Here is a 26,544-nt window from a genome sequence, read left to right as displayed (position 1 = left end):
GCACCACTCAAAAAACGACATACTAGGAGAAATGTGATATTTCATGTGAATTAAAATATTTGATTGTTAATATCATTTGCCTGAATGCATTTATTCAGGCAAAATATCCAATTATTTCCAATCCTATCAACTAAATAAGTTTAGCACCCCCTGCTGGCATAAATAGAGGGTATGCGCATGCATACAGTGAATTGGAAATCGAGTGGCAAAGTGAGTTTAATGTCGTTTAATGCAATCAGATAGGACTTTTGTTTGGATGTAAGGGCTATAAAGACCAGAAAGGTAGTTTCTTTGCCACTCAGTAAGGTGTTCCCGCATAACTTCCGGGTATGATGATGTCACACGCACACTCTATATTTGCCAGGTGCCGCACAAAGCCGTAGCCTGGGATTCAATACAGTACACAACACAACAATAAGGTACATTTATATTCTTTATTAGTTTAATATATTAAAAAAAGCATACATGGGACACAGTAAATGTATGACATTAGCAAGTATGCTACACAAAGTACACATTGAGGTAAGTATACAAATTCCATCCTCCACCATGAACTAAAGCAACTTCATAACTGTTCTGCATTTTCTTTCTAATGCATTTTAGACAAACCAAGATTTTAGTCTTCATATTGAGTAGTTACAAGCAGTATCCACACACACACACACACACACCCCCCCCCTCCATTTTTCAACTTCTTTCTTTTTATAAATCAGTGCTATTGGACACCTTTTACATCTGTGTGTGGGTTTTACAAAATATTGAACCAATGAATGAAAAGTATTAAAAAGCGCTTTTGACTAAACCTCCTAACCTAACTCCATTGGATTCGTTCAAACCACATTACTCCAACTTTGGAGATTCATTTCTTTTCCCATCATTGACTTTGTCATTCTAATCAATGGACAAAATAACTAACTCCACATAAATGGTCAAAAACCTCCCAACTCAACTTGAGTCACCCCATTCGACCGTTATCATACTTAAATCGGCGAAATCATCCGTTATCATCACCATCGAATGAGGCCAGTATGGCCATACTGGCATACTCACTGTTTCAGTATGTCATTATCACCGATTGTGACGGGTGATAATGTCACTGATGTCCTGACGGAGGCGCGCCGTGTCTGGTGGCCTTGAGCCACGTGAGGCACCGCCGAGCGAGGCGCTAGCCGAGCGAGTCGCCGTGCCGAGCGTTGAGACGGCCACCAGACCCGACTCAGCGCCGTCCGAGTTACGTCCAGATAGGCAGAGAATAGTATATATTAGTCGCCCCTAGTTTCCATGCGCCGACAAGAGTTGGAAATGTCGGCCAGTATGCCAGTATGGCCATACTGGCCCCATTCGTTGGTGATAACGCCGATTTAATGGTATGATAACGGTCGAATCCGCTGCTTGAGTTGTACAGGTACAAGTAGGGTTTAATATTTTTCCCGGATTTGGCTCATTTTAACTCCTCACTCAGCTACCCGGGAATTCCCGTCGAAAAGAAAAGAAAAGCAAAAAAGTGCCCACTAAAATGCATGTACATACTTCATATTTGCAATAGAATAGTGATATTTTATTGTTTAAAACGTTTTATTTGAACGAAATATGAACATATAAAATTAAATTAAAATATTACTAATGTATAGCCTAGCTATAGGCCTATACGCTATTCAGAAAAAAGTGACACTTATCGAGTTTGCACGGGAAAAGAATAACCGACCTCACCTCTTTCACATAGATTAGCTATACTATGGTCTTTCACCCTTTGAGCAGTGCTTGGTCCCCTTCTCCACTGAGAAGGTGATCATCTCGTTTTGTACTTTATGAAAACAGCCAGCACGGCCAGTGCACGCAACACACTGATTATATTGTATCAAGGTCGCTCGTTATTTGAGAGAGAGAGAGACACACAGAGACAGACAGACAGAGAGAGAGAGAGAGAGAGAGGGGTGCTGCATGCTGGTGGTTAGGCCTACTGGTTATAAAACAAATTGTACTCATCTTTGTGTTGTTTCACGTTATTGCTGAGTGACACGCACACATGCAGGGAAAAGCAAAAAGGGGTTTAGAAGCGAGAATGTCCATCGCGGGGAAAGGAAACTCCTCACTCAGTCAGTAAAACACACTTCTCACAGAGTGATTAGGCTACTAATGATTGAAAGGTGCAGCAGCTTTGAGAGTGTGCCTGAAGACGTCTGTTGGAGAGAGTGAGACTCCACAACGCCACGGTGCTTTTATTATTAAATTATACGTTCTCATCAGACATTCAAATTTTGCTAAAGTGTATATAAGCTCTGTATCTGGTTCATTGCGGGAGGATGCAGGATTTTATTTTGACCGCCCGCCCGCAGGTATTTAAATACCGCTCGCGCGGCCAACATTTACGTTGGGGGCCGCGGGCTCCCGTTCCCGTTGCAGCCCTCTAGTATGATCCATATAAATGATGGGAGGGTTCAGATTAGATATCTGACCACTCACAGATCAGGGGGAAAACACGCTCTGTGTGCAAACTCCTTTAGTGTAATTTCTAACAAGTAAAAGAAACCTCCGGGCGGGAAATTACGTGAGCTGTACGCGGGAAGCCTGGATCCCGGTCTTAAACCCTAGGTACAAGTGATTATATAAGGGAGAGAGAGCATATCTCATCATTGAAATGTTCTTTAAAACCAATCGTCCATTATGCTGCATCTTATTAACCTCGTTAACCACTCCCCTTGAAGACAAAAATGTGATTTCAAGGGGAAGTGGTTAACCAGGCTAGCATCTCATGACAGCCATGAGAACGCTCTAAAAGGCTGGAGTGTTGTGAAAGTTAGGGCTATTGGCAGCTTGGACCAACCTTCATGTTATGTAAAAGGACGCATTTTGGCCACAATAATTATTTGTGACAAAGTAATACAATCAAAAATCAATAAATAAATGTGCATAAATTAAAACTGGCCATCGTGGACACAAAACAATGTAGCTAGTACCAAGCAAACTGGTTGACATGGCAAACCTGGAATACTCATCAAATATTAATCACTTTATCCCTATATAGTTGACCGGGGTAACCAGGGCTCTATACCAGCTCAGTGGCGTTGTGGTTAGAGTGTCCATCCTGGGACTGGGAGGTCGGGGTTCGATCCCTAGCCTGGTCATACCAAAGAAAAATGGGACCCAATGCCTCCCTGCTTGACACTCAGAGGTTGGATCGGGGGTCCCTGCGACATACTAGCGCCATGTCCAGGGGGTGTACTTGTACATCAAGCTGCCTCACGCTACAGAAACAGGAGATAACATTTTTAGATTTACAAGCTTGCAATACGTTGTATCACAGAGCTTTGTGGGCGTGTAAATCTGCTATTTTCTGCGAATGCTTGCCCCCAGAATAGGGAGGCTAGGTTTCAAGTGGTTATAACCAATAACCCTAGCATCCCAGTTCTGGGGGGAACATTTGCCAAAAATAGCCACGTTACGTTGTGAGCTTGAAGATCGGCTAGTTTAGGCGAAGAGATTGTTTTAGTGGTTAAGACCCCCCTATTCCCACTACCATTGTTCCACATTGTCCAGGTAATCCTCTATAGTACTGTTCTCTTCTAGAGCCCACCACTGTGGGAGCTGCACCTCAGGCTCCACTGTCTCTCTGTTGGCCCCTCTCTGCTTTGTCTCCGTCGGGGGAGGACGGCCCTCAGGCTTCATTGGGGGCCTCGTCGGCCACCCCAGCCTCGGCGACAGTCGCCCCCGAAGCCGTCGCCTCCTCTCCTGGTGCCTCCTCTCCCTGGCCTGCCTTCGCTCCTGCTTCCGCGCTGCCTGGAAGCGCTGGAGGAACAGGTCTCTGGCATATTCGTACAGCTCCACGTCCCAGCGGTTCATCTGACGGATCCTCCTCTGCGTCTCTGGAGCCACCTCCACGCTGGCGGCCCGCGTGCCATTGAGCTGGGTGAACGGCGCAATAAACTCCAGGTGGAAGGCACGCTCGAAGAGGTACTGCGTCTTGCGCTGGTACTCAGTGAGCCCGAAGAAGGCCATCCCCCGCAGGTTGCGCTTGGCACTCTCCAGCAGCACGCCCCAGCGCTCATCCTCAGTCATGGTGGAGACGTTGTAGCAGCCCACCAGGCTGAGGTCAGCCAGCATGCGGGTTTGCCGGTTGCTTGCCAGGTTGTAGGGACAGTCCATGAACTCCTCCAGGGAGCAGCCCGACCAGTCATCTCCAGGGTAGCAGCTCGGCAGTTCGGACAGTGTGGGAGCTCGTCCATCACACACGTGCAAGGAGGCCTTCCATGTAGCTCCACGCTGCACGTGGCGCCACTCACTCAGGTAGCGCCACACAGGATCCCGTAAGATGGTGATGTAATAGTAGTTCCTACTGGAAAGAGAAGATGAGACAAGGGACACAGTAAAGATATTAAGTCAATTACTTTTTTTTTTGAGCGATGCCTCCGCTCCATTGCGGAGCTATGTGTGTCCGTATGTCTGTCCCTGTGTCTGTATGTATGTCCAAGCATGGAAAGCTACACCCTCTAAAGTGGCCAGTAGAGTACAGTTTTCTAATTATTGTTTCGGCCTGAAAAATTGTGTTTGTTGTCATGATTTCTCACAACTCGAGTTGGCTTTGTACGACGCTTAAAAGGTCTTTAAATAAATACTTTTTGAAATGTCTATGAGGAAAATGAACGGGGAATAATTTCCTGGGCCCTGGTAGGGGGCGGGTCTGCGACGCTCTAGACCACAGTACAGTAACTATAACAATAAATGTATAGTTGCACCGCTCACTTCACACAGGTGTGATTCTTTCTAAAAAAAAAAATTTACTTTTTGAGGCACTTCGGATAAGTACGTTTCCGGAGCACGAGCAAACGCAAATACATTTTAAATCAACTAACTGTAAGTTGGTTTTGGTGAATACATGCTTGCCTTGAATATTAGATGAATATTCTCAGTTTACAAATTAATAGCCCTAGAATGTCTGTGATCTTTATTTCAAGTATTCCAAATACACAGGCACAGCCATAGATCGGTCCTATCCACGCACTGTTAGCAGACTGACGTCATCTGTATTTAAACTTGTAGCACTGCGTGTGCACTCACCCAATAATTAATACCTAAGACTTGGAGTCGTTTTGGGGACTAGTTTAATTAATTAATTTAAAAGTTCTGGCCGAAAACATGCATTTAGTAAAATATCTCCAACTTTTCCACGAGCTGCACACAGATGACATTCTCTCCGGTGAGGATGAGTGCAGGACTGAACATATCAAAACTTTCTTTAGGAAGCACAAATGTATGGAGCACACAAAATAGGTTGTGTGATCAATTACCCCACACCAATCGCAACACACCTGTCAATGTGCCCCATACATTTGTGCTTCCCAAACATTGACTGTTCCAAAAGGAAGTTTGAAATGCCGACGTGGTCAGTCTGCTAACCGTGCGCAGATATGACCTATCTAGCCCAAGATTTAGACACTCGTAGTGTATTTTTCGATTCTGACGTCATCACTCTCCATGAGAGTCTAAGCTACCATATGCCTTATTTCTGGTCGCGAATCCCTGCCTCAAAGTAACTCTTAACTTGTACAAATGCAAAATCTAAGCTGCTTTCCCTGCGGCCCCACTTGTCCGGTTTGTGTGCGCCCAGCAATTACACCCTGTAGGTCCGTAGTTTTCAATAAAAAAATATGTTTTGATCCACTCTGTCTCGGAAAAATACGCTACGACTCGAGTGTCTAATTCCTGGGCTAGGACCCATTTATGGCTATGTATTTGGAATACATGAATTGTATGTAAGATCACAGACATTCTAGGACTATTACGGTAACAATATTTGAAAGGTGATTATTAGGAAAGCGAGACAATATTGTTGGCTGCTATAGAGCGCCGCAGTCCCGCCCCCTTTCATGACGACGCTAGGACAAGAGGTGAATTCCTCATTCATTTTTCCCATAGACATTTCAAAAATGATTTATTTAAAGACGATTACGCCACGGAAAAAGCCAACTCGAGTTGTGACAAATCATGACAACAAACAACATTTTGGGCCGAACAAATAATTACAAAGAAGAAAAACAAAAAAAAAAGTGTTGTAACCTCCCGTTTTCTTTTTCTATCTAATTATTTGTTCAGCCTGACATTTTTTTGTTTCTTGTCATGATTTGTCACAACTCGAGTTGGCTTTGTACGAGGCTTAAAAGGTCTTTAAATAAATACTTTTTGAAATGTCTATGAAGAAAATGAACGGGGAATCATTTCCTGGTCCCTGGTAGGGGGCGGGACTGCGACGCTCTATAGGAGCGTCATAAAAGAAAGTGAAACCAAAGAAGTAACATTTTAATGCACTTGTCCAGAAAGATTCATTACTTGCCCCGGACAACAGGACAAGACTTAGGGCCCGATTAAGCAGGTGAAATCTAATTACATATCGTATTACAGTTTTTAAGACGTGGAGGCGTGGGCAATGTCATATTACAATTATGGGCCTGGTAAGAAGCGCTTTCGACACCCCGTGGTGTGAGCGAAACGGCCTTGAATTAGTCATGGGAGTGTTTAAGGGAGTTTTTCAGGCTTACCCAATCAACATGTCCGTACTATTCTCTTTTAGTGCTGCCGGAATTGTCCAAAAATTACATTCGGATATTCGTTTTAAAAACCCACGTGGATTCGACCAATTCGACCCATTCGGATTTCGATTCCGATTTTTTAATAATTATATTTACACCAATACAACCTGAGACATAACATTTAAGATCGCATTGCTGGCGCAACTCTCTCTCTCCGCGCATTGGTGCTGCTGAAAACCGACACAACGCATGCATTCTCCCTTCTCCCATAAACCTTCACGGCACGGAGGCAGTATTAATTCACAGAACAGAACACGGCATTGCTGCTGCTGCCGGACCGGCGCCGCAGTTCATCCTTACGCATTTTATTTATCTTTTTATAATTTCCTGAAGGATAAAGTCGCTGATTGAAGATTGATGAGTGATAGATCTGTGTGTTGTCTAAAAATATACTCTCCCGTCCGTCCGAAACAACACAACACAACACAGCAAAATAAGTTTCGGTGTAGGCCAGGCCTGTCTCTGATTCTGATCACTAGGTACGCTGTTGACGGAAGATTTCACCCTTCTGAGCAGCGTACACTCACTGCGCAAATAACGTAAAAGGCCCCGCCAGCCCTGTGCTCACCGTTATTTGCGCACCGTCCGTACGCAAATAACGTAGTGCGCTCTTTGCCGACTTTGCGCAGGGCGGGCGGGGGCCTTTTGTGAATCGGAACTACGCAGCCTGCGTAGTCTGCGTTTAGGAAGAGTGCGAGGCAGCCGATTTATTCTTCAATGTATGCCGGTGTCGGCGTGTCGCGTGGCAAATATAACTAATCTACAAGCTCACAACGCTTACCCACGGAACCGTCTCACGAAAACTTGCACAGCATTTTTTTTTTTTATTAGAATCTTAATTTTATATATTCAGTTATTCATTTATTTTTTTGATTCGAAAATTCGTTCGAATATGGAATATTCGTTGGCAGCTCTATTCTCTTTACGAGTCAGCTGATGTCCTCATACGGAATGCGCCCTTTTCTGCAAGTGGTATTACATGTCTGCAGGCTGGCACCATAGACATGACATGACTTTGTCACATTGGGTTAATTATTCCTATTGCACTGCATGCTGTCACCTTTATGCCTCAAAAGAACAGATCCACAAGCTGTCACAGCCATGATGTGCATAGCTTGTAGGCCTATGTCTCTATTTTGTTAAGTAACTTGCAGTGTTAATATTAGAAAGTCATTACAGCGGCGCAGCCATATGCTAAGGGAGGGAGATATACGCACATCATCACTTCATTTGTTTCTGTTCTAAGCATGAAAAACAGCTGTAAAAATCTTTATTCTAGTTCATTTGATTCATAAATGAATAACTAAGCCTTTGAAATGGCACCTACCTATACCTTTCAGATCGGAATGGAACTGCGAGTAGATACGCAGCATGGCTGGCAAATTGGCAAATTGGCAATCCATGCGTAATGTTCCCAGAATCGTCTAACCCCCGAACATACAAGTTCGTTTGATATTGTTTAATTCGATAAAAATAGAACCATGTACCATACAGCGAATGAATATGGGGATTTTTACATTTTAAAAAACGGTTGAGAAATGAGAGAACCATGAGTGTTTATAATATCAAATATTATAATAATAATATGAAAGACAAACGCTGTGAAGAGCTCACCATCCCGAAAAGGAGGAAATATAGCCTATAGTGCATGCACGTATATGCACTGTTGCACACACGCTCTTTATTTGTTTCTATTGAAAAACACCAGTAAAATAACGTTTATTTTATTTTATTTCATTCGAGTCACGACGAAGGAATGAGTTGAAATGCCATACGTGCGCCATGCGTATTGCTGCGGCCCCAATGTTATGGTCTTCCCTCGTAGCATTTTATTGACGAAGGGTGTGATAGGGTGTGATACAGCGTATGAAAGCAAACTTCCCAATGATTATGGAGATTTAATTTTTAAAAAAGGTTGAGAAATGAGCGATATATGACCCTTTATAATCTCAACGTTTGAACAGAAAGCCAGAAAGCCAGAAAGCTCGCTGTTGCCATGTCTCATAGAAACAAGTAAATAGGTCTATAAACATACTCCCAAAAGAATCGCATATAACAGGGGTCTGCAACCTATTTTAAATGAAGTGCCATGTTTTTATTTTCTAGATAGTGAGTCTGCCATATCAAATTCATTTTAATGACACCACATTAAAATTTCCAGCATATTTTGATTGTCCACAAATATAAAGTTCTTCCTTCTTTTTCCATATTTTCTTGCACATTGTTATAATGATCATTATAAATATATATCCGCCTGCAGTCAGAGTTCATAGTTTTAATGAATGAATGTGATGCATTGTGAGCTGGTAGATCTGCTATTTTCAAAAGAAATTTTTGAAAAAAGTGACAATTGTGGAATATTTTTGAAAAATGTTATTGAAACATATAAAAACACAAATCTGTCATGGGGGTCACTGGCTTAGTTGGGCAAATGCATTCATCGGGGGGTCCTTGACATGGGAATGTCGCTGTGTGAGGATCACTGGTTTGAACAACATTAGGAGAAAAGCTCAAATAAGCACTTTAGAAACAAGAAAAGCAACCACAACTACCAATATTTACAAGCAACTTTACAGAAAAAGAAGCCGCTTACAGACATGGCAACACTCCAGCAGCACTCCAGAGCCGCTCAAGTGTAAAATCAAACAGGGCCTTTTGCATTTAAGAGGTGGTCAGACCCAGGTGGAAACGGTATGCGCTGAGGGTTTTTAGGTCAAGGGGCTTAATAGCAAATAGCGCAAAGCGAAAATAATTAACATATGGACACTCCCCCAATGCTAAAATATTCAGGAACGTGGTATTCCATATGAGTGAGCGTTCACCACGGCTTCCATAATACGAAAAGGCGCAGAGCGAGGCCAAAATCTGTATTACCACATGGGTTTTTCGACTTTTTTCGGCTGTTAATATCAAGCCCTGGCTATGTGTACAGTTGTACACAAGGATTTTTGAGTGGTGCAGCCATTCCAATGACCAGCAATGTCTGTCCCTATGTATGTATGTTTAGGGTACAAACAGGTGACAAAGTGGCGCTGTTGAGCTTCACACTGTGCACAGGTGCATGATGGGAAGCTGAGTTTTAGTGTAACAGTACAGAACAGACGCAATAGTCTTGACCACCAATTGTCACTGTCGGTTTTGGAAAGGTCCTAGCCTAGGGCCGACTTTAGTTCGGCTGTATAAAAGTCGATTAATGTGTGACGTGTGTGTGTGTCTCAAACGCGTCTCGTTAAGAACGTGATGTGTTGGGAACACAGGTATCTTGAGTTTAGTTTCTTATGTGGATGTGTTGTTTATTGGTGTAGCCAGTATAAGTTTGTAATTATTTTAGGGGGACGGACACTATCCTACAGTCGGCTCTTCGGTGCCACTGAAAATATCTGACGAGCCGAAATCATTTCTGCACTACCGCAGTAATTACCCATTCGAGTTCAATTTGTTGGCCGTGAAGCCAAGGAAACACTGGGAGTTTGGAAGCCACCCAAATTCCAAATGCTTGTGACCGGGACATGATCTCGCCAGAGCGGATACAGATACAGTAGCTGGCTCTCACTGGCCGTGTGATCTGGCTGCAGAATTTTCATTTTTTCATGTCATATGAAAGCAGGGAATCATAGCTTCAAATTGACATATTGGTTGTTCAGTGTGGCCCACCAGTTTTGGAGATATGGCTTAAATGTTAAAGACCACAGAAGTGAACCTTTCAAGCCTGTTTCCTCAACTCGCTGTTTTCTGCAAGACATTACTCTATAAGCCTTATATAGAGTAATGTCTTGCAGAAAACAGCGAGTTGAGAAAACAGGCTTGAAAGGTTCACTTCTGTGGTCTTTAACATTATACCTAGCTACATGTTTGGGCATTTATTTCATATTTACATGTCGATTTCAGCTCTGACACTTATTTCAGACATGCTCTAGTATGTGAAGAGTCTGCCTGTGCTATTAACTCATTAAAAACAAATCTCTGGTGAAAAGCTGTAATTTGCGCGATGGCAGTCTCTCAGTCAAGTCAGGGGATATTAATAAAATCTGGGAATAAATTTCTTACCAAGAATTTTCTTCACCAATGTGTTTGTAAAGGTATCTACTAACATATCCCACATTGGTTTATATTCAACCACCCTAGGGGAATTTTTGACAGCCGTTGAAAGTTGGGGTACCATACAATACATTATAAGGCAAAATGTTCTAAATTTCATTATGCTTTAAGTAGCATGTGACATGTCAAACTAGGGGTTTTTCATCATTCTGAATCCATTCCAAGCATTAGTTTTGCATGAAAACACTCCTTGGGTTAAAAATGGCTATAGCCGTAATCACAAAATGTGATGAAGTCAGCACATTTGGGCATATTTTGGCACATTTGGGCAAGTGTCTATGGTCGTTTTTAGTCCAAGGAGTGTTTTTCGTGCAAAACTAATGCTTGGAATGGATTCAGAATGATGAAAACCACCTAGTTTGACAAGTCACATGCTATTTAAAGCATAATGAAATTTAGAACATTTTGCCATATATTGGCTGTTGATGGTACCCCAACGTTCAGCAGCTGTCAAACATTCCCCTAGGGTGGTTGAATATAAACCAATGTGGGATATGTTAGTAGACACCTTTACAAAAACATTGGTGAAGAAAATTCTTGGTAAGAAATGTATTCCCAGATTATACAGATTATACTGATAACATTCCCTGACTACAAATCTGGTCACAAATGTGTGTTTACAGAAAAGAAGCCAGACAGTGGCAGGCATGCTTTCTGTAGTCTCCACAGTCCAAGACAGTTTAAAGACAAAAAGGGACTCTGACCACTTTGATAAGATATTTGAGAAGGCACAAGGTATGTGTGAACGACTGTCTCTAGAGCCCATTGTTTTGCCACGCAATCCTAAACCCCCCCAAAGATATTCTGGGCCGGCTGCTGCTTGTAAGCAGCAGCCGGCCCAGAATATCTCCGTTATCTGCCTCAGAATTCTACAGAACACAGTTCTACACTGTTTTAGACACAGCACATACAATGAGTGATAGATGTATGCAAGAAGGCATAGAAACTGTAAAACAACTGGAAAGCTCACTCCTGACGGGTACTATTAATGACACAGTCTGCAAATACCCTGAACTGGATAAAGACAATTTAGAAATTCAATTGGCCATGTTTAAAAAGTACAAAGTCAAAACAACTGCAGATGCTGTGAAAACTCTACAAGAAATGAGTCCTGAGATGCGTGAGCTATTCAAAGACATAGAGACACTTTGGTGTTGGTGGTGGCCATTTCATCTGCTGAGGGACAGCACAGCTTTAGTGGGTTGCGTAGGTTGAAAACGTGGTTGCGATCTACCATGGATCAAAAACGACTCAATGGTGTTGCTGTATGCCATATTCACAAAGAGAGGTTAGCCAAAGTGGACAGAAGAGACATTGCTCAACAATTTGTGCAAGGGAATGATAGGAGGTCGGTATTTGGGTCCTTCAAGGAGCCTACTCCTGGTCAGTGAAGTTACTTGGCTGCACAAGTCATTAAACTGACTCCGCCAGTACACTGGGTTCCCCTGGGGGGAACCCAGTGTACTCTCTGCTGCCCCATCTGGCGGAGTCAGGTTAACAAGTCATATGCTCTTTAGTCATTTCATGATTCTGTACTGTTGAAAACGTTCTACTGCAGATTGATTTCATTTCATACTAGCCAATCAGAATGCCTGTTGCTTGTGATTGGTTAGCTGATTTGCTCGTTTACATATGACGTAAATGTTTCCTTCAATGGCGACCTAATTTCTCCGTTCATTGTTAATCTTGAGACATTTGGGGACAAAAGCTGTATATACTGTAGGAGTAGGAGGGGCTAGCGCCCCTCAAAAAAAATCCATGTGCATTTCATTCATTAAAAAAACAATTTAATTTTAAACCATCCATCTGCAGTAGAATGCATTAATTTAAAGAAAATCCATGTGCATTTCATTACTTCTGTTGATCAATTGACTTGTTTACCCGTTACCTGTTCCATATGTTTATAATTGCATGGATTATGTCTATCATGTCTAACCCACTGTAATAGACACACATCACAACTGTACTGTACTGGTTCTCAAAATGCAATGGCACACTAGGGTGCTGTGAAAAATTCATGCAGTTAATTGAATAAAATCTATTTGATATAGACTTCATGAATTCATGTGCATTTCATTCATCTGTATTTCATTTTAATAATCCATCTGTAGTAGACTTAATCGGGTAAGGATTGCTGGCTTTGCTGAGTCTGTGTTAGCAGTGTTTTGCCTTGAAATCTGTGGAAAGCATAACACTGTGTAATTTTGCTCAAAAGTGGAGGGGATGTCCCCCCTCCTCAGCGCAAAAGTGGACTTTTATAAAATTCGGCCCTAGGACCTTTCCAGAACCGACTTCTTTTCGGCAATAAATAGGACTATGAAATTGTATGAATGAATCAGCCCATAGTCTCCGGACTCCGGAGATGAGACAACTAACAAATCATCTTGGTTTCAACAAATAATCTTGGTTTTAGTTTTTCCACCAATATATCTGATGTCATGCAGGCTGCAGCCAGTCTCTCATCTAGCCCCTTTTGGGACCCTCGGTTACCTTTTCTGAATTTTGTTCGGCGGTACCCTAGGGTAGTTTATTCCACTCTCCATAAGATGCAGATTTACCCACTCTGTTCACAGAGAGCCGTGCCGCCACTTTAGTGTTGGTGAGATGTTTCAAAGATGCATAACACAGCTATAGGAGACAACGGAAACGAGTGCGAAACCGCATTAACCGCCGATGTCGTTAATATAACAAAATGTAGCATCTTTTGGCTAACGGCCGATGTAATCTTCCTAAAACCGGCCGAAATCCGCGCGTGCACGGTCGATCACGCACGCGCGTGATTGCGCATGCATCGCTGCGTAAAATGCGATGTTTTGGGCTTGATTAGAGCTTAATTTGACTTAGTTATGAAAAATACGATGATAGCTTAGCATTCCGGACATCTGATAGTGCTGCACAGTAGCAAAGATACTACCGGATATTTTGATCGCAAACCGGAAGTGGTCACCGCTCACTCGCTCTATTTGGTCAAAATCAGCATAATGGTGACGTTACCGCCACCATCAGGACTGATTGTCCCAATACTATAGTCTTGCCAAGTGAAAATGAGATATAGTGTGTATATCGCGGATTTTTCTTTTGGCATTCAAATTATGAATTAAAAATATGAATATATGTCACAGAAAAGCTGCTATTGGGGGTGGCAGTCCAAGGGTTAAGTACGTTTTTTTTTTAAAGTTTTGCTTCGCTGAAATTCTCTCTTCCTCACTTCCCATGTACCGCCTCCCACGACACAACAGCATTATAAACATCCTGCATGCACGCGGTCGGCCAATCAGAGGCAGCCAGTAACTAGGACGTGCAGCTAGCCAGTTGCCGTTCGGGAGGCGGTACAATGCAAAGTCAATAAGGAAGTCAAGGAAGAGAGAGGAGAGGACTTCAGCGAAGCAACATTTTAAAAAAAGATTAAAAATACTTAACGGCATCGGCGGTTAATGCGGTTTCGCACACGTTTCCGTTGTCTCCTATAGCTGTGTTATGCTGCATTTTTTAAACATCTCACCAACACTCAAGCAGCGCCGCGACTCTCCTTGAACAGAGAGTGGGTAAATCTGCGTCCTATGGAGGGTGGAATAAGCTACGAGGGACCCTAGGGTACCGCGTCCAAAATTCAGAAAAGGTAACCGAGGGTCCCGAAAGGGGCTAGCTGCAGCCAGTCTCTCATCCTACCTTAGACTTACACAAGATTTACAGCTTCTATATATCAAGTATTTTCTCATACAAAATGTTGCTGCTTGTACTGTACCTGTATGACTACGAGTAAGGGACATAATCACTCTTGATTCTTATGTTTGTTAATATTACTAACTCACCTAGGCAGGGTGGTCTTGGGGGTTTCACCCTTTGTGTCCATGCGTGTTGGGACACAGTTGATGAGTTCTGTCCAGTCCGCATGAAGTCCACAACTCCAACCGGTGGAGAACCGAGAGAAGAGCCACGTTTCTCTTCTGCCAGGCCGGTAACAGGTGCATTTCTTCTGCCCTGCGTGACATTCACACGGCCGCTCCAGCTGAATGTTGCGCACCAGGTGGCGACCAAACGTCGTGCCCCCCGTCTTCTGGATGTGCAGAAACACTATGACGTCCTCGCCTTTGATGTCAAAGTCCACGACGGGGTTTAAGTCGGCTTTTGAGAAGTTGAATCGAGCAACGAAGCGGACCAGAGCCCCGTCCTCACTTGAGTACGGGTCCGTACCTCGTGTGTCGCTGCTGAATCCGGGGTGGCTGGCACCGCGGGGGGCATTGCCCGGTGCCCAGGAGCCCAGGTGCAGCAGCTGGCAGTCGGAGCCGCTGGGACAGACGTATTGGAGTACAATGACGCCGAAGAGAACCAGCATCAACAGGAGGATCAGGACCCGGTGGTTCTGGCTGCTGGATTTCTCATCCATCTTCCCACCGGGAGAGGGACAGATAAAACATCACTAAAGCAGTTCGGGCCCCTCCTGGGGGGGCAGTTTAGTTTAGATTCCACACACGAGCCATCGAGTTGTATTATAACCAAGAATATAGCCTAATAATTAATAACTATACGGTAGCAGCTACCAAAACAATAACAAAGCTGTTGCTAACGTTAGCTTAGCACTGATTTCATGCGATTAAAAGGACGATTCGCCCCACCCGTAACGCGGTTACAACATTATATATTTACTATAATTCCAGCACTAGAGTTTCAATGAAGATTGTTGCATTTAAGTTTTGTAGTAAAAGTTACTACAGTCTTCTCACAAAATGTTACGCTAGATAGTCCGTCTAATCCTGCCCACCGAGCTGGGATCCTGCGCTTTTCCCAAGTTCCCAGAAGTCTGTGCGCTGGATCCCATAGCCAGAACGGACGTCAGCTCTGCCAGAGCATAGATATATATCTATGTGCATTTTAAAGTATTTTATTGAATTTCCACAGAGCCAGCCATAGAGCTATAAAGCCTAGACTGGGCGCGTTCGGAAATAAAATATAATACTAGCACAGTGCATTGCACAGTGTTGCCTGTGCAATGTACTGTGCTAGTAAAAAGCTAGCTCTGATCCATTGCTCTAATGCGTTACACATTAGAGCTATGGATCAGAGATTCAGAGCTAGTATAAAGCCAGCCAGAGCCACAGAGCCATAGAGGAGTTACGACATTGAGGGGGCAGAAAACAGCCCGGTCACGTGGTTCATGTAATTCGTGAATTGAATTGAAAATTGAATTCTTAATTGAATTCTAAAGCACTGTAAAGCCTATAGACTCCAATGCATTCGGTAAACTTCCGGTTCAGGTCTTTCACTATTCGCCAATAGAAGTCTATGTAGAATACATGTTTGGCTATAATATGGGGTGCAAACGCAAATTAAATTAATAGTGAAGTGAAAGGGCTATAACGGACACACATTTGGCCAACCCACTGGATTTTCTTTCTGTTTATTAAAGAGACTCGGAGACCACTGTAAACAAATAGCCTACTCTAATGATTATTATCAGAATAGTGCTTTGTATCAAAACACTTGTTGTTTTAACCAACAATATAAATTATCCTACCTTTATGTAGGTTATAGGCCTATATGAGAATAATGAGTAATCTAAATGTCTATAGCCTACGTTTTATTTGGGTAATACTATAATATTTAAATGCTTAAATAGCCCTCCTCCTCGCATTATTGTTTTGTACACCAGTTGTCTATAGTCTTGGTAGGCAGCCGCAGAACAATGCTCATCTCCTCCTCATCTAGCTGAGGACCCTCTGGAGCCCCATAATAACTCCTGCCCTGGGGATCCTTTCCTTGGACCCCAGTTTTAAAACCACTGCACTGGTTTGCTGGCCAAGAGAGGGAGGGATGCGGTGACGTCAGCACAGTGTTGCCTGGGAGAGAAGACAGACAGCAGGGTGTGGGACTGTGGGTCCGGTCCGCTCCGCTGCTGGAGCTCTCTCTCTCTCTCTCTCTCTCTCTCTCTCTCTCTCTCTCTCTCTCTCTCTCTCTCACACACACACACACACACACACACAGCTTTGTTTTTATTACGCTGCTTGACACATCGAACACCCTGCATGCACATAATACTGTTAAGTATCCGCTGATCTGAGACCGTTAGCTTCTATATTATCATGTGAGTCAGACGATCAACGTCCCGGACGAATTTGCAGCCAGGGCCGCAGTCTGTCTGCCAGTCCGCCCGTCCGTCCGCACAGGCAGCTGCCGCATCCTTCCACACTGCACAGATACACAGCTAGCACGTTAGCCTATTAGCTAGGCTTGGAAAGATATAGCAAAGTGTTATTTTTCGTATTCTTATTATCATAATCTTTCGTTTGTTTCGCGGGTAAATTTATTAGCTGGCTTTTGCTATCGAGCAGCAAGCATGGACGACAAGTCATTCACCAAGGAGCTGGACGGATGGATCGAACAACTCAACGAATGCAAGCAGCTCTCAGAAGACCAGGTCAAAGTCCTGTGTGAGAAGGTAACGATATGAAAACCATGTTTTATTTACTTCCGATCGTAAATAAGAATCAGTTGCATATAGTCAATGCTGGCCTGGTAGCATCAATGTGCAACCACCGAAGCAGCAGCATCCCTTTCCTCTCCTCTCCATCACATGCAGGGACGTTATTTTAGGCCACATGCCAAGAAGATGGAGGTTGGAGGCGAGTCAGTTACTCTGTTTTCATCTTCGACGCCCACTTTCATTCATTCACCTTGTTGCTGTGTCACCACTAACATCATCCATATACGCATCCCATTATCCCAAGTATAGCGCCATTCAGTGAAGTACTTGGCATTTGATAAATATGCATTTAGGCTCAAACAGACCCAAACCATCCCTCCAGACATCCCAAAACAAACTGGTCAGGCAAGTACTTGGCCTTACTCCCAGGCCAGAACCCACCTCACCCCTGCCCATTTATAGGCTGGAATGTCTTAGGGTTGGTTGCGATATTGAGGGGGGCAGAAAACAACCTGGTTCATGTACTCGGGCAAGCCCATAGACTCCAATGCATTCCGTAAACTTCCGGTTGTCCCTATTTGAAGCCTTCAATTAGGGACAAACCAATAGAAGTCTATGTAGCAGAGCCGCCATTGGACTGGCCCCATGAAGTGAACAGAGTTTGCGTAACTCTGTCTATACTCTATGGCTCTGGGGTTGATGACATAGGCTACAGCAACTTGCGATGGGCCTGGTCTACAAGTTCCACTACACCACTAAGATACCCATGTTACATGTACCTGTCAAAATACTTCCTTAATGTCAACAAAGTCCACAATCACAACACCAGAGGGAGTTCAACTGGAGACGGTGACCAGAGACCAATGCCATGTCACCGCCAGAGACCACAAGTGTCCTTGAGCAAGACACTTGAACCATTCACATACTCAATGTCTTGTGAATTGCGCTACATGCTGATACATACAGCTACATGCCGAAAATGTAAATGTTCAAAATAAAGTAAAATAATGTTGAGAGTAAGAAGAAAATAAGTACAAGGGTCCTATTTATGCTTTTCTGTTATGTGCAAACCAGTGTGTGTGCATTTATATGAGCAGTTTAGAACGGTTACTTGCTTTGGTATGGTGGACAGGCGTTATCCAGTTTTTATCAATTTGAGAACGTGCAACCCAGATTCGGCTCAAACAAAGGGTTTAAATTCATAAATGTCAAGCAAAGTTGTAACGCTTGCTTGTACTCACCAAATAATTAACTTGGGGTCAGCACATTTTAGAGAACACATATTTATATACAAATAAATGTATACATTTTTCATAATTTCTTTCTCAAAATCAAAAAATTGCCAGGCAGGGACATGGCCAATCTTGCCACGGACACGTTTGTCTGTGTAGGCAGGGACATGTTGGTGATGCGTGAATCTCGTTTGCGTCCGAGCATAGGCATGGTAACGCCCCGCCTGCCTGTGATTGGCCTACCGACACTGCCCGTCTTGACTGTCCTCCGAGGTGGATATAATGCTGGATAGTCAGATTCGAGGTTACTCTCCGTGGTGGGAAATAATACAAGTACGGTATGATACAAGAGAACTATAACTTGTACCTTTTATTTTTGTAGAAGAGGCGAACTAATATTGTTTATACCATTTGCTTTGATGGAATAATTGAATGAACATGCACTCCGTATTTGATTTGGGTGTAGGCCTATTCTAAAATAAAGTGTTTGTGTTGATTATTGTGTAATTTGTTTGTAGCCTATGTGTAAACTTGAAAATTATTGTACTATAAAAAGGTCTATTTTTCCTTCATCTTTATCCCTTTTAGTGTAATAGTATTAGTTAACTATAATTAGATTAATACATGATAATCAACACTAACACTTTATTTAGAACACACTAAAATCATATTACGGAGTGCATGTTCAATTAATTATTCAATCAAAGCAATCGGGATACACAATATTAGTTTGCCTCTTCTACAAAAATAAAAGTTACAAGGCTGCATTCTGCCGCGCGTGCCAAGCTGTCATTCTCTTGTTGTATTATTTATTTCTCAATCTCAGAGTACACGTCTCGGAGGACAGTCAAGACGGGCAGTGTCGGTAGGCCAATCACAGGTAGGCGGGGCGTTACCATGCCTCAGCCATGCCTATGCTCGGACACAAACGAGATTCACGCGTTGGTGACCACTGCCTGGAACCCCCTCAAGGACTACCAGGCCACAAATCCCTATTTGATATGATTTTCAATCATCTCTGGGACCCCAATTTTGGTTCCATTTGATTCCCATAATGTTGACAATTGATTAGTTAGCCCAGGGAGCGGTTAGGGGTTCACTAGTTTTGCTCAGGGACACTTCAACACGTAGAATCAGGGCTGGGCCAGTGGGGCGTGAACCAAGGACCTTCTGTTTCCCAGACAGCCTCTCTACCCTCTCAGCTCTCCTCCTAAGCTCCTGGTCTGCCTCCTTCACAGGCTAAGGAGATCTTGACCAAGGAGTCCAACGTGCAGGAGGTGAGATGTCCGGTGACAGTCTGCGGAGACGTGCATGGTCAGTTCCACGACCTGATGGAGTTGTTCCAGATCGGCGGGAAGTCTCCCGACACCAACTACCTCTTCATGGGAGATTACGTGGACAGGGGCTACTACTCTGTGGAGACAGTCACACTGCTGGTGTCGCTGAAGGTAATGAGTAACAACAAAGTACAGCCTCAAAAGCTACAGTGTTGACGAACAATGTTATGACCTGGAACGGGAGACACACCGAGGATGAGGTATAGCGCTTCGTTTTCACTGTCTGTGATGTCTGTAATTTTTGTTTAATATATGCGATATTCCCTCTAGTGTTCAACGCAAGGACATGCATGAATTGTATGGATTCATCAAAATGATCATCTTAAATTAATTACCCTGAAAAGCACTCAATAAATATTAACATAGTCAAGCAACTGCATTGAATGAAATGGAGCATTCTGCTGTTTACTGGCTCACAATGCATACATGCTCTCTGAAATCCGTAGCTACTAGCAATATTTGAATTTCTTCAACGTATTTGAGGGCAAATTATGTGCAGCTAAAAACAGAAGTTTGCTAACTTTCACAAACACGCACCCTGGTCCATTTGGTTTCATTTTACGCTCTCAAGAGTTGCATTATTGTTAAACATACTGCATTGATTAATTTAAAAGAAGTACACAATTAGAGAATGTAGAAGAATTGTTATTTTGATCAAAGTTATCTCTCCTACCAACATCAGTACAACATGGAATTGTGGACAAAATCTTATCCGACAACAACAAAATGTTCTAAGTCTTGGTTCTGAGAGGTTAAATCTCATCGAATGGTGGTCCGCGGCTCAAATGCCAAATAAATAACGGGCCTTGATATGAAAAAGATTGAAAACCACTGGGCTAAATTACTGACATCACAGAAAGCATTATGGAAACAAGATATAATAGAGTTCTTTCGATACCAGTGTTGGCATTGCCTCCGATTCTGTCTAAAATGCTGATATTGGGATCATTGAGTAGGTAAGTCTATGCATGCACTGATCCAATATCATGTCATTTATGATGTGATGATATACGGTAGGTAATACTGTAGCTCACTTTTGCTAAACCATTCTGGTTTTTATTTTGAATATATTGTTTTAAAGTTGATGTTGCGCTGCACTACAGTTTTAAAAATGTTTCTGCACTATTTAAATCTTGTTTTAAATTACTACATTTTGGCTGCACTTAAAGGAATCATTATTGACATTCATGACACCCGCAGACTTTGTACTTCGTTTAGACCGATACACAAACAAAATAATAACTTGCTTGCTTTAATCCACTGTCTGCCTGTAAGTTCTCAAATGTGACACAATGAAAACATTCTTAATTTGTTTCCCTAAAATGATTAACATAACATGTCAGATAAAACAGGTGTGTGCATGTGTACAGAACACAAGTGTGTGTGCATGTGTACATGCGTGTGTGTGTGTGTGTGTGTGTGTGTGTGTGTGTGTGTGTGTGTGTGTGTGTGTGTGTGCGTGTGTGCGAGTGTGTGTGTTCTTTTGTCAGATGTAAGAAAGGTGGGCTCCTTACCTCCTTGAGCAAAATGAAGTCGGTTATTGGTTCTAAATATGAGTTTCGATATATTTTCTATTAATTACCCAGTCCCACTCTGTATAATTGTTATACTCTACATCAGTGGTTCCCAAACCTTTTCATGTCAAAGACCCCCAATTTGACACTGATGAGCCCGCGGACCCCCAATTTGACAAATATATGCCAGGGACCTCCATAAGAGATTTGTACGGCTCTAGCAATGATTCTCAACCCGTTTAATTTCAAGGACCCCCCAGTTTGACATACATATATTAGTCTACAGACCCCCACTTAATGGCATTTCTATCTCTGGGACCCTCAATTTATATTGTAAAATCAATGTTAATTTAACTCTGAGAGTGCACAAATGGAACCATTTCTACATGCATGTCTTTCTAATGAACACAGATCATATTTTCAGGTACGGTACCGTGAACGAATCACAATCCTTCGAGGGAACCATGAGAGCAGACAGATCACACAGGTGTATGGCTTCTACGACGAATGCTTGAGGAAATACGGGAACGCCAACGTGTGGAAGTACTTCACAGATCTGTTTGACTATCTGCCACTCACTGCGCTGGTAGACAACCAGGTGAGATGATGAGGATGATGTTGATGATGCATTCAGATCATGTCTCACTGTGTAATACATAGGCCTGTACGGCTGTACCTGTAGCTATCGATTATCTTTCCATTGTTTTTCGATCAATCAAATTACAGACAAGTGTGTTTTATATCTATATATATATATATAGACCCAAAATTCAACTATACATATCAAAAGTAGGAATTGAAATAATCCCCAAAAGGTAGCACATCCAAGAATTCAAATAAATGGAGGGCAAAGTACTTACATTTACACTTTTTTAATTGGCACACACCAATAAACACTAGTTTTATTAACCCATGGATAGCATGAACTTGAGGCTTCAGAAAAAGCCATAGCTCTATTATTTCAGTGTCTGACCTCTTTCAGATATTCTGTCTCCATGGAGGACTGTCTCCATCAATAGACACATTGGACCACATCAGAGCGCTGGATCGTCTACAGGAGGTTCCACACGAGGTAATATATGCTCCACATTCATTCCTCTGTAGTTTGTTTAAAGATGCTGTAAGTGATATGTTTTTGTTTAAAAAAATGTTCTTGTTCTGGTTGAACAGTTAAAGCTTAACCTCTTGGAACCCCACCATCCATATTCTGGGTGGGACATTAGCCAAAAATAGCGGATCTACAAGGTCACAACACATCACAACGCGATGTGTTGTGAGCTTGTGGATCAGCAACTTTTGGCAAAGAGATTTGGTGTAGAGGGAAAAAAATACAGAGCCAACTTATAGGTCAAATTGACTAAGGCTCAAACAACAGGCATTCTGTATTAGCTCTGCTGTTGAAATTTCATTGCATACCCGGGTTTGAACTTTGAATGTATACGTATTTTCTCACATCATGTCAGTTCACTAGAGTAGACCCCTTTGATCTAAAGTATGATCTAACATTATGTTTTTGGCCATCATTTAGGGTCCTATGTGTGACTTATTGTGGTCAGATCCGGATGACCGTGGTGGTTGGGGTATTTCTCCTCGTGGTGCAGGTTACACTTTCGGGCAGGATATCTCAGAGACCTTCAACCATGCAAATGGCCTAACACTGGTCTCTAGAGCCCACCAGCTGGTGATGGAGGTAGGTTGATCTTCTTTAACCTCTAGTGTCCTTATTCACACACACACACACACACACACACACACACACACACACACACACACACACACACACACACACACACACACACAAAAACACACACACAAAAACACACACACACACAGAGCGCACAAGGTCCAAAAGTTTGCTCCGATCAACATTATTCAAGTGAAATGAGTTGGTTTTATAGACTATTACAGCAACATTGGGCTAATAGCTACCATGTTGTACGACACAGGACAGGGATTTACCCAAGGAATAAAGGTTATATTATCATCTGATCATCTATCGATACAGTCGACAGACAGACAGACTGACAGATAGTGGCTATGAGCAGTGTCTTGTGAAGTTGTGCTCTCATTGGCTGTAATACAGGACTTCTCGGGACGCGATCGCAATCCATTTCATACTGTACGATGTCCAGTCGGCGACAGAGCCAAATATCAAACCTGCTTGATATTTAAAATGGTCGGGAAGGCGTCGGCGAGCACTTTTATCGGCGCTATATCTTCTCGCAGAGCCTTTCACACACAGGGAGCAAAACCTTGGCGATCAAAGCCAGATCTTGCGTCAGATCAGTTGTGTCGGTGAGCGCCAAAAATGGTCCCCGACAGCATAATCGGAGCAAATATCGTGCAGTGTGTACGAGCCATTAGTTACTGGGAAGTTGGAAATCAAGAAATTCCACAGAAAAGGGAGTTAGAATCTCAAGAAGGGAGAGTGTACAATATTGCCTGGTTGAGTCATTATTATGCCCATATAATCGCAGGTGTCTCTGCTTGCTCGTACAAAAGTTTCCTAATCAGACAGTCTGATTAGGTAATTGATTTAATCAGTATATCAGTTAACATGAGTTTAATAGAGCGTCGCAGTCCCGCCCCCTTTCGTGATGACGCCAGGCCCAGGAAATAATAAGCCTATCTCACAGAATTTCCCCGCCCCCCTTAATACGCCCCCTTTCGGGGTTAGTGGTGATAGCGTGACGTCACTCCATAGACGCTTCATGTTAACAGAGGTCATTTAAGAAGTCTACAACTTTTGTTTTCTCAAGGTAAGGTTTGTTCTTTATCTGTTCGAGCTGATTTACCATATTGTTTGCTTCATAATAATATTGGTCTGTCACATTTTTACATTAGAAAATGTACTTAGATTCTCCAGAGAAAAAAACGTGTAAATGCTCATGTTAAAGTCACCACTATTTACCGGAAGTGGGCGTGAAAAACGGGCTGTGAGATAGGCCTATTCCCAATGCATTTTCCCCATAGGCTTTTCAAAAAGTATTTATTTAAAGACCTTTTAAGCGTTGTACAACTCGAGTTGTGACAAATCATGACAACAAACACATTTTTTTGGGCTGAACAAATAATTAGAAAGAACGGCAGGTTACAATACTTTTTTGTTGTTTTTCTTCTTTGTAATTATTTGTTTGTTGTCATGATTTGTCACAACTCGAGTTGGCTTTGTACGACGCTTAAAAGGTCTTTAAATAAATACTTTTTGAAAAGCCTATGGGGAAAATGCATTGGGAATTATTTCCTGGGCCTGGCGTCGTCATGAAAGGGGGCGGGATGTTGGATAAAGTAAGAGAACAGACTAAGGGTAACCATGGGAAAGGAATAGATCAGTGGTTCTCAACCTTTTTGGGCTCTGGACCACTCGCACAATTAGTTAAATAATGACTGTTATGGACTTGATATAATTTGTTGGGTATGCATAGTATCATGCAATGAATTAAATCAACTTATAACAGTCATTATGTAATTTCAAGCTTTTTTTCTCCACACCACAGCAATTCATTTGATGGACTTATGAAATATTATTTAAACATATTTTAATATGTGGAAAACTTTTTTTCCTTTTATGTCTAAACAGGGTTATAACTGGTGTCACGATCGCAACGTGGTAACGATCTTCAGCGCGCCAAACTATTGTTATCGTTGTGGCAACCAGGCAGCAATCATGGAGCTGGACGACACACTGAAGTACTCATTGTAAGTACAGATACACTGTAGGTACACGTTAGTAACACAGGTATAGTTTAGTTCTGGTGTAAACATGACAACCAATCAAACTTATATAGCACATTTGATTTAATAAATCAGCTGCAACTCAATGTGCTTCACAGAAGAAGAAAATATGTAAACAAAGGTTGTTGTTTTGGGGTTTTTTTTTTTTTTACAAAGGAAGAATAAAATTCTAAACAAATTAACAGATGCCAAAAAGATTAGTCTTAAGTTAAGATTTTTGTCCACAGAGCCCACTGTTTCAAAGTCTAGGACCATAATAGCTATAAAGATCACACTTGTGTGAAGTGAGCGGCACCTTTTATCATGATCGTGGTATGATGATTAAGTCATCAAAGTTCCGTAAAAGGTCCATAGACTTGGCTGCCACTACGTCATAGGTTAATGTGGCACCCACTACGCCATAGTGCACTGTGACACCCACTACATCATCCGTAAAAAGTCCATAGACAGACTAGTCTGCCACATGACGTCACGGCGGGAACACACAAGGCCACATGTTGGAGCAGCCGCTCAAAAAAACAAAAGGACAAGGGCTGACAATGATAAAATAATCAGTTACATTTGGGACAATGTAACTGATTATCGTTGTTGATTAATAGATAAATATTGATAAATGAGAGCTTCGTTGTTTACATGTGGTTTGCATGTTTCAGCTTACAATTTGACCCGGCACCGCGTCGAGGAGAACCCCACGTGACACGACGCACGCCAGACTACTTCCTTTGAAGGTCTTCGTTACCGTTGAGGAAGTCAAGAAAGGGGCAACTGGTCACACAGAGGTTTGAGGAAAAAGCATTCATTAACCCATGGACCAAAAATGTGTGCCATAATTACAATAAAATGGAAAATATGCCACATGTAATCAAGACCACATCCATCCTGGCAACCTTCTCTCTGTGCATGACGTTTTTATTTCTAGAAACGATTGTCATTATAAATGGAACAGTCACATTACCTGCTGGTTTTGTCAGGAAAATATATTTGCAATGAATAAAATAATACTGAGATATAAATGCCTAAATGTAACTTTTTGTGTTAGGATGTTAAAGATGACAAGTGTGTCACCATATACAGTATAAAAGCTGCATCTTTCACTTGGCATGGCCTCAAATTAAAAGTTGCAGTAAATATGATGTGAAGTTTCTTTTTTTTTCTTATTTGTAACTGATCGCAATGGTTTTTTGTGAGGTGAGATGATTGAATTAGATGTTTAAAAGGAATTTGTTCTCTTTGCACTTTTGTATTTGATTTTTATCACATGGCACTGACCAACTGCATTGTTTTTATACCCCATTTTAGTGTTAAGTTACAAGTAGCCCTCTGCTCTGCTGTCTCATGAGAGTTCAGCTTGATTTATACTTTGTCGTACGACGGTGTCATTCGGTCAAAAATAGATATTTGCTATTTTTGACCAGCTCACAACAACATATCGTAGATGTGACGCGTTGTATGTTTGTATATCCGCTATTTTCAACATGTAACACTGTCGTGCGACATGTATAAATTAGACATTATTGTATTTAATTTCAGTAGGAAATATTGGTACAAAATAAATCCACTGTACAATAACTTAATGTTTTGCAGCCCCAGCTATATGAAATAAAGATTGAAGTTACTCCTTCA

At 42.3% G+C, this 26,544-nt stretch overlaps 2 protein-coding genes across 5 annotated transcripts; one reads left to right on the top strand and one right to left on the bottom strand.

Moving 5' to 3' along the window:
* Positions 1–425: 425 nt before the first annotated feature.
* Positions 426–15,498, bottom strand: hs6st2 (heparan sulfate 6-O-sulfotransferase 2). 4 transcript variants are annotated; one of them, XM_079509589.1, is made up of 3 exons: positions 15,407–15,498; positions 14,495–15,069; positions 426–4,333 (listed from the first exon to the last, which is right to left on the bottom strand). In XM_079509589.1, the coding sequence occupies exons 2-3, from the start codon at positions 15,067–15,069 to the stop codon at positions 3,514–3,516; spliced, it is 1,395 nt and encodes a 464-aa protein (XP_079365715.1). In that variant the 5' UTR covers positions 15,407–15,498; the 3' UTR covers positions 426–3,513. The 4 variants fall into 4 exon arrangements, with proteins under 4 accessions (XP_079365715.1, XP_079365714.1, XP_079365713.1 ...); XM_079509588.1 differs by having other exon boundaries at positions 15,330–15,495; XM_079509587.1 differs by having other exon boundaries at positions 14,495–15,495.
* On the top strand, positions 14,263–26,544 carry LOC306929184 (serine/threonine-protein phosphatase 2A catalytic subunit alpha isoform-like). Its single transcript, XM_079509628.1, has 8 exons — positions 14,263–14,301; positions 16,991–17,118; positions 19,574–19,783; positions 21,611–21,784; positions 22,169–22,258; positions 22,715–22,876; positions 24,767–24,885; positions 25,575–26,544. Exons 2-8 carry the CDS (start codon positions 17,017–17,019, stop codon positions 25,645–25,647), a joined length of 930 nt encoding a protein of 309 aa, XP_079365754.1. The 5' UTR covers positions 14,263–14,301; positions 16,991–17,016; the 3' UTR covers positions 25,648–26,544.

The sequence above is a fragment of the Electrona antarctica genome (assembly GCF_951216825.1).
Source record: "Electrona antarctica genome assembly, chromosome: 1".
NCBI classification, from domain to species: domain Eukaryota; kingdom Metazoa; phylum Chordata; class Actinopteri; order Myctophiformes; family Myctophidae; genus Electrona; species Electrona antarctica.
This window is presented reverse-complemented; position numbering and strand designations above follow the sequence as displayed.